General features: G+C 67.9%; 1 protein-coding gene across 1 annotated transcript; it reads left to right on the top strand.

Annotated features, from left to right (window-relative positions):
* LOC107050083 (RING finger protein 145-like) lies at positions 1-6,516 on the top strand (the record flags this gene model as incomplete). The annotated part of the gene is given in 11 exon segments (XM_040700485.2): positions 1-55; positions 2,987-3,095; positions 3,223-3,314; positions 3,842-3,945; positions 3,947-4,078; positions 4,167-4,342; positions 4,440-4,580; positions 4,695-4,877; positions 5,030-5,177; positions 5,361-5,717; positions 5,794-6,516. Coding segments are annotated over 11 exon segments (2,037 nt in total), but the record flags the coding sequence as incomplete, so codon positions are not given.
* Between the last annotated feature and the right edge of the window lie 2,334 nt (positions 6,517-8,850).

Below are 8,850 nucleotides of genomic sequence, written 5' to 3' on the forward strand. Positions count from 1 at the left end.
CTCCGCGGGGACGCCCTGCTGCGGCCCCGAGCCCTCTGGGGAGCCTCCTGCGTGGGTGAGGGCGTGCGGGGCGAGCGGGGCCTGGAGGGCGTGGGGGCAGCCCGGGGCCGGGGCCTGGCGGGGGCGCCCCAAGGCCTGGCCGTGCTGGGGATATGGTGGGGCTGCTTTGAGGCCTGCTCAGGCTGGGAACAGCCGAAGGCCTGACTGTGGTGGGAACACCCCACGGCCTGCCCAGGATGGGGGGACCCAAAAGCCTGGCCGTGGTGGAGATGTGGTGGGGTTACCTGAGGGTCTGGGTGTGTTAGGGCCGTTCTGTGGCCTGCCCAGGCTGGGGACACTGTGGGGACGCCTAAAGGCCTGCCCAGGTTGGGGCTGTGGTGGGACCACCCCAGGCCCTGGGTGCGTTAGGGCTGCTTTGAGGCCTGCCTGGGCTGGGGACACCCCAAGGCCTGACCTGGGGGCAGCCCAGGGCCTGCCCAGGATGGGGGGACCCAAAGGCCTGGCCATGCTGGGGATGCGGTGGGGCTGCTTTGAGGCCTGCTCAAGCTGGGGACACCCCAAAGCCTGACTGTGGTGGGGACACCTCACGGCCTGACATGGGGACACCCCACGGCCTGCCCAGGATGGGGAGGCCCAAAAGCCTGGCCGTGGTGGAGATGTGGTGGGGCTACCTGAGGGTCTAGATGTGTTAGGGTCATTCTGTGGCCTGCCCAGCTGGGGACACTGTGGGGACACCCAAAGGCCTGCCCAGATTGGGGATGTGGTGGGGCCAACCCGGGCCCTGGGTGCGTTAGGGCTGCTCTGTGTCCTGCCAGGGCTGGGGACAGCCCAAGGCCTGACCTGGGGACAGCCCAAGGCCTGTCGAGGATGGGGGGACCCAAAGCCCTGCCCAGGCTGGGGATGTGGTGCTGCCGCCCCGGGCCCTGGGTGTGTTAGGGCTGCTTTGAGGCCTGCCCGGGCTGGGGACAGCCCAAGGCCTGTCCACGATGGGGGGACCCAAAGGCCTGGCCATGCTGGGGATGTGGTGGGGCTACCTGAGGGTCTGGGTGCGTTAGGGCTGCTTTGAGGCCTGCCAGGGCTGGGGACAGCCCAAGGCCTGACCTGGGGACAGCCCAGGGCCTGCCCAGGATGGGGGGACCCAAAGGCCTGGCTGTGCTGGGGATGCGGTGGGGCTGCTTTGAGGCCTGCTCAAGCTGGGGACACCCCAAGGCCTGACTGTGGTGGGGACACCTCACGTCCTGACATGGGGACACCCCACGGCCTGCCCAGGATGGGGGGACCCAAAAGCCTGGCCGTGGTGGAGATGTGGTGGGGCTACCTGAGGGTCTAGATGTGTTAGGGTCATTCTGTGGCCTGCCCAGCTGGGGACACTGTGGGGACACCCAAAGGCCTGCCCAGGCTGGGGATGTGGTGGGGCCAACCCGGGCCCTGGGTGCATTAGGGCTGCTCTGTGTCCTGCCAGGGCTGGGGACAGCCCAAGGCCTGACCTGGGGACAGCCCAAGGCCTGTCGAGGATGGGGGGACCCAAAGCCCTGCCCAGGCTGGGGATGTGGTGCTGCCGCCCCGGGCCCTGGGTGTGTTAGGGCTGCTTTGAGGCCTGCCTGGGCTGGGGACAGCCCAAGGCCTGTCCACGATGGGGGGACCCAAAGGCCTGGCCGTGCTGGGGCTGTGGTGGGGCTGCTTTGAGGCCTGCTCAGGCTGGGAACAGCCGAAGGCCTGACTGTGGTGGGGACACCCCATGGCCTGACATGGGGACACCCCACGGCCTGCCCAGGATGGGGGGACCCAAAGGCCTGGCCGTGGTGGAGATGTGGTGGGGCTACCTGAGGGTCTAGATGTGTTAGGGCCGTTCTGTGGCCTGCCCAGGCTGGGGACACTGTGGGGACACCCAAAGGCCTGCCCAGGCTGGGGCTGTGGTGCTGCCGCCCCGGGCCCTGGGTGTGTTAGGGCTGCTTTGAGGCCTGCCCGGGCTGGGGACACCCCAAGGCCTGTCCACGATGGGGGGACCCAAAGGCCTGGCCATGCTGGGGATGTGGTGGGGCTACCTGAGGGTCTGGGTGCGTTAGGGCTGTTCTGTGGCCTGCCAGGGCTGGGGACAGCCCAAGGCCTGACCTGGGGACAGCCCAGGGCCTACCCAGGATGGGGGGACCCAAAGGCCTGGCCGTGCTGGGGATGCGGCGGGGCTGCTTTGAGGCCTGCTCAAGCTGGGGACACCCCAAAGCCTGACTGTGGTGGGGACACCTCACGGCCTGACATGGGGACAGCCCACGGCCTGCCCAGGATGGGGGGACCCAAAGGCCTGGCCGTGGTGGAGATGTGGTGGGGCTACCTGAGGGTCTAGATGTGTTAGGGCCATTCTGTGACCTGCCCAGGCTGGGGACGCCCCAAGGCCTGACTATGTTGGGGACACCGTGGGGACACCCAAAGGCCTTTCTAGGCTGGGGATGCACTGGGGGTGCCCGAAGGCCTGGCTGCCCTGGGGACATGGTGGGGCCACCCCAGGACCTAGACGTATTAGGGCCACTCTATGGCCTACCCAGGCTGGGGACACCCCGAGGCCCGGCCATGCTGGGACACCCCAGTGCGTTAGGATGCGTTAGGGCCATCCTAAAGCCTGGTGACACTGAGGATGCCCAACGGCCTGGCCGTGTTTGGAACGTGGAAGGACACCCCAAGGCCTGGCCGTGCTGAGGACGTGGGGGTCTCAGGGGCCGGGCCGTCCCCACAGCCAGCAGGTGCTGCATCCCCAGCTTTATCCTGTCGTGTGCCCTGGCAGCGGGGTCAGGCGTGGCGGCCATTTGGGGTGACAGCAGGGCTGGCTGGGCACGCTGCCACCCTCACGGTCCCATCTCATTCTCCCCTCCCGTGCCGTGTTAGAGGGGCAGGGCAGGGGGTGCAGCCCTCCATCTGCACCGGGGATGAGGGGCGCGTGCGCTGTGCCGGGGGTGTCCCCAGCTGGCCGTAAGCCCAGCCTCCCTCTGTGCAGGACACGTTCTGTGCGTGGTGCTGCTGGTGCTGCCCGTGCGCTCCCTGGTCAGGCTCTACCTCCACCTGCTCACCGCACTGCTGCTCTGCGCGGGGCACCAGAGGGCCAGGTGAGCCCTGCGTGGGGATGGGGCAGTCTGGGGGGGTCCGCAGGGCGCTGAGAGCGCTTTGGGCTGAGCTGCGGGGCTGTGAGGGGGGGGTTGGTGTTGGGGTGGTGCTCACCCTCTCTCCGTGCAGTGATTTCGTCCGCCATGAGCTGCAGCGTGGGTTCCAGGGTGCCGTGTACAGCGACGTGGCAGAGTTTGGCCGCTTCGCCACCGCCCTCGCAGGTGAGCTGGTAAGGGGGGGGGGGGGGGGGCTCCCATTGAGCATCCCAGCCCCCCCCTCATCCATGTCCCTGGCGTGGGGAAGGCAGCACCAGAAGAGTGGGAAGCGGCTGCAGGGCTGGGGATGAGGCAGGGAACTCCTGCAGGTTCTCTGGGCCTGAGCGTTCTCCCCATAGCGAGAAGTGGAAAGCAGACATCGGGGGGATTGAGCCTTCCTGTGTCCCCCAGCTGCGTTACCCACTGTGCTGCGCATCCCGGGCATAAGCGGGGGGGATCCAAGGAGCCCCAGGGCCTTCCCCTGGCCCCACATACCCCATGGTTTGCAGGGGAAGGGCTGAGCCCCCCCACTACGCTGCTCTGGCGGTCCTGGGGCGTTGCTGTCCCGCCTATGGCTGAGCGTGCCCTCTCCTGGTGCCCCCCCAAACCCCCCGCCCTCGTTTGGAGCTGCTGGCCCGTGCCCAGCTGTGAGGTGGCCGTGCTGGGGTCGGGGTTGTGCGGGGCCAACCCGGCTGGCCGTGCTTCCTCCGCAGGTCAGGTCTGCATCTGCATCCTCTGCGCCCTGCTGATGAGGACCCGGCAGGCCTGGCTGTTCGCCGCCCCGCTGCTGCCCGTGCTGGCCCGGCTGTGCGGCGTCCCCCCTCCACGCCCTGCCCCTGGCCAACACTTTCGCCGCCATCCTCACCAGCGTGGAGGTGCTGTACGTGCTCAGCTCCCACATCCTCGTCCCCTTCCAGCTGGCTGCTGCCGCCTGCCGTGAGGTCTTGCAGGTAAGCGGGGCCGCCGGCTCGGCTGGCCGGAGCTCCTGTCCCGGCCGGAGCGAATCGCTGCCCCACACCGAGCTGCTCTGCCCCGCAGGCCACGGAGCTGTACCGCCTGCTGGCGCTGGGGGTGTCTCTCTGGAGCCAGCTGTCCGTCCCCCTCCTCTTCCTCGTTTTCTGGCTGGTGCTCTTCTCCCTGCGGCTCTCCTCCTTCCTGGCCTCCTCCGGCAGCCCCGTGGCCCAGCAGGGGCTGCTGTTCGTCCTGCTCAGCAGGTAGGAGCCCCCCGAGCTCTGCCTTCCTCCCGCCTGGCGAAGGGAGGAGGAGGAGGGCTGCGTGCTGGCGGTGCCGTGCTCAGCCCTGTCCTCGCAGCGTGGCCGAGTGCTGCAGCACGCCCTACTCCCTCGTCGGCCTCACCTTCACCGTCTCCTACCTGGCCCTGGGAGTGCTCAACCTCTGCAAATTCTACCTGCTGGGCTTCGGTGCCTTCCAGAACGGCAACGTCATGCACAGGTGAGCGCGGCCGGGGGCGTGGGGAGGGCGGGGGGCGTCCCCTGCGGGATCCCGGCACGGGACGGCGGCGTTGGGAGCGCTGGGAGCCCCCGCCTCACAGCCCACTCCGTGCAGGGGGGTGACGGAGGGAGTGACGCTGCTGCTGCTGGCGCTGCAGACGGGGCTGCTCGACCTGCAGGTCCTGCAGCGGACCTTCCTGCTCAGCATCATCCTCTTCATCGTGGTGACGTCCACGCTGCAGTCCATGATCGAGATCGCTGACCCCATCGTGCTGGCGTTGGGGGCTTCCCGCAACAGGTACCCGGCCCGGGGGGCTCGGCGAGGAGCGGCCTCGTGCCGCCCCCCTCCGCCCTGCCCGGGGGGGCCGGATGTGGGGCCGGGCAGCCGTGGGCGCCGCTCCGGGGGTGCCCGGCTGGGAAGCCCCCCCCTGGCTGAGCTGCACCCCCCAGGAGCCTCTGGAAGCATTTCCGCGGTGTCAGCATGTGCCTCTTCTTGCTGGTCTTCCCCTGCTTCATGGCCTACAAGATCGCACGCTTCTTCCACCTGGACTTCTGGCTGCTCATCCTGGTCTCCAGCTGCATGCTCACCTCCCTGCAGGTACGGAGGGCCGCCTGCCCCCCTCCCTGCTCGTGTCCCGGGAGCTGCCTGGCCCCGTTCCCCGGGCTTTTGCGGGGCAGCCGTGCCCCACTGGTGTGTGTGATGCCGGCCAGGCCCGCGGGGGACGCGGGTGGGGGTCCGCTGGCTGGCTCCCACCAGCAGCACGCTGCCTGTGCCCTGCAGGTGATGGGCACGCTCTTCATCTACGCCCTGTTTGTGCTGGAGCTGCTGCAGGACGCGCCGCTGGAGCGCATGGACGAGATCATCTACTGCGTGAACGCCGTCAGCCGCGTGCTGGAGTTCCTGGTGGCTCTGTGCGTGGTGGCCTACGGCACCTGGGAGTCGCTGTTTGGGGAGTGGAGCTGGATGGGAGCCTCGGTCATCATCATCCACTCCTACTTCAACGTGTGGCTGCGCGCCCAGTCGGGCTGGAGGAGCTTCCTGCTGCGCCGGGAGGCTGCCAAGAAGATCAACTCCCTGCCCAGGGCGACGCGGGGGCAGCTGAGGGACCACAACGACGTCTGCGCCATCTGCTTCCAGGTGAGCCCCTCTGCCAGGACCCCCCTTCTGCCCACTGGGGTCCCGGCGCCGGGTGACGTCCCCTCTGCGCCCGCAGGACATGCGGCTGGCCGTCGTCACCTCCTGCAACCACTTCTTCCACGGCGCCTGCCTGCGCAAGTGGCTTTACGTGCAGGACACGTGTCCCATGTGCCACCAGCACGTCACGCCGGCGGCCACCAGGGAGGACGGCAGCGCCGGCCCGGCGGCTCAGCCGGTACCGGCCCACGAGGACGAGGTGCCGGGGGTCGGGGGAGCCCCCGCCCGGCCCGGGGAGGACGGACCGCCCCCGGGAGAGCCGCTCGGTGGGGACGGCGGGGCTCCGGGCCCGGGGGACGGCGGGGTTTGGCCGGGTGACGGGGCCGGAGCGTGCGGCCCCCACCTCCCAGCTCATCGCCACCCCCCTGCTCCAGGGGAGGAAGCGGGTGCCGTCCCGCAGCCCGGCCCTTGTCCCAACACGGTGCCCCATGGGGACGGGCCCCCCCGGGGGGGCGCACGGCAGCCGGTGCCCTCTGCTGCCGCCACGGACCGCTCTGCCGGCTCAGGCCTTGGCACGGGGCGCGGTGAGGACGGGCACAGCGCTCGCCGCCTCTCCTAGCGCGGCATCCCCTCCCACCCCCGGTGCTGGGGGTCTCCAGGCCCACCGGGATGGGGTTCCCCTCCCCGGGGCCGTGCGGGGGATGGGGAGCAGACCGAGCCGAGCGGCAGCGCGCGGCTCCAGGACTCTTTTTGCAATAAATCCACGGTTGAAGCCGCTGCACCCGAGCTGCTTCGAGCTGCATATGCTGCCTGGTGAGACCCCTCCGTGGGCGGGGGGGGACACCGCCTGCAGCCCCCCCAGAGCTCTGCCTGCTGGGGTGCCCGCTTGCCTTCTGGCCTTCCCCACTAGGTGGCATGGATGGCACGTGCCAAGTGGCTCAGCGGGGTTTGGGTGGCACGGTGTGCGATGGAGCAGGCTTGGCATGGTCCTGGTGTGGTCCTGGCGTGGGCTTGGCGTGGTCCTGGCGTGGTCCTGGTGTGGGGTTGGTGTAGGACGGCACGGGGCAGGCACAGGATGGCATGGGCTTGGCAGGGCTCTGGGCACCCCAAGCTGTCTCTCCCAGCTCTGCCACCAAACCCCATTACCCCACTCCTGTCCCCGTGCCAGAATGGCACCTTGGGCCCCCCGTGCTGCCAGCTCAGCCTTCAGAGAGAGCGGGGTCGGGGCTCCAACCCATCCCCGGGGGCTTTGGGGTCAGCGCCCTGTGGGCAGGAGCCAGGATGGGAGGGGGTCCCAGGTATGGGGCCCAGCCCTCCTGCGGGCACCCAGCCCTTCTGGAAGCCCCTTAAGCTGCCTGGAAGGGGGAGGAGGGAGAGTCCCAAGGGCCCGGACCCCCCCCTTCCAGCTCAGCCCCACCCTGCACTTACCCTGAGGCCGTGTCCCAGCGGGGCCCTGCGCAGCCCATTAGCAGCAGGGAGAGAGAAGCGCTGATAAAACGCATTTGGGGTGAGGCAAACAGCAGTGAGACCCCCCCCTCCACCCCCCTCCCCCCACCCTCCAGCCCCGCACCACTGCTGCTCTGTGCCCCCCGGAGCCGGGCTGTGTGGGGCTCGGCGCCCTCCGTGCCCCCCAGTCATAGCATGCAGCTGTGGGGCTGTGGGGGGACTCAGCCGTGGGGTTGCTGGGGGTCCGGGCGGGGGGATGGGGTAAGGATGCAGTGGGATGCAGTGGGGTCCCTCCTTCCCTATGGAGCAGCCATGGGGGAACTGCCCGTGCCCCTTTTCAGGGCTCTGCCCCTTCTGAGGCCATGGGGTGCTCCCGTGCCCACCTCCCCATAGGCAGGGCAGCCCCCCCCCAATGCTCCCCCCGCCTGCAGCCGTGCTGCCTCCATTAGGATTAGGGCCCCATTCCCGGAGCCGTGCCAGGGAACGCAGCTCCCTGCGGGCTCTGCTCCGGGTGGAGGCAGCCGCCATCCCCCGGGCACTGCCTGGAAGTGGGAGATGGGGGTGGGGGGTGGGGGTGAGGGGGGGGTGGGGGTCCCCTCGGTGCTGCCCAGCCCTGGGATCCCACCGCCGGCCACGTGGAGCAGGAATGGGGGGCTCTGAAGGGAGGTTGGGGGAGCCCCAATGTGGAGGGATGGTGGGGTATGGGGGGATAAAGGGGGGGATATAGGGATGAAGGGAGGGAGGAAGGGATAAAGGGATGGAGAGGGGGAGGGATAGAGGGACAGAAAGAGGGATGTAGGGACAGAGGGATGGGCAGATATAGGGATAGAGGAACGGAGGAGTGGATGGAGGGATATGGGGGGGGGTGTAGAGATACGGGGTTGGAGGGTTGTAGGGATGGATGGAGGGATATAGGGATGGAGAAGGATGGATGGATGGGTTGGTTGAGAAGATGGGCAGATGGCCGCAGGGGAAGATGGGGTGGATGGAGGGATGCACAGAGGGATGGATGGACAGAGGGATGGATGGATGGATGAGGGGATGGATGGATGGACGTAGGGATGGGTGGGTGGATGGACACAGGGGTGGACTTAGTGATGGATGGATGGACCTAGGGATGGATGGAGGGATGGATGCACAGATGTAGGGATGGATGGATGGACAGAGGGATGAATGGATGGGTGGACATAGGGATGGATGGACAGATGGGTGGATGGACATAGGGATGAACATAGGGAGGGATGGATGGACAGACTTAGGGGAGGATGGATGGAGGGATGGATGGAGGGATGGACATGGGGGTGGATAGAGGGATGGATGGACATAGGGATGGATGGACAGACATAGGGGTGGATGGATATGGGGATAGATGGATATGGGGATGGATGGACATAGGGATGGATGGAGGGATGGACATATGGATGGATGGACAGACATAGGAATGGATGGATATGGGGATGGATGGACATAGGGATGGACATAGGGAGGGATGGATGGACAGACATAGGGGAGGATGGACATGGGGATGGATGGAGGGATGGGGATATGGATGGATGGACAGACGTAGAGGTGGATGGATATGGGGATGGATGGACATAGGGGTGGATGGAGGGATGGATGGAGATATGGATGGATGGATATGGGGAGGGATGGAGGGATGGATGGATATGGGGATGGACATAGGGAGGGA

Source organism: Gallus gallus, chromosome 4 (assembly GCF_016699485.2).
Source record: "Gallus gallus isolate bGalGal1 chromosome 4, bGalGal1.mat.broiler.GRCg7b, whole genome shotgun sequence".
NCBI lineage: Eukaryota > Metazoa > Chordata > Aves > Galliformes > Phasianidae > Gallus > Gallus gallus.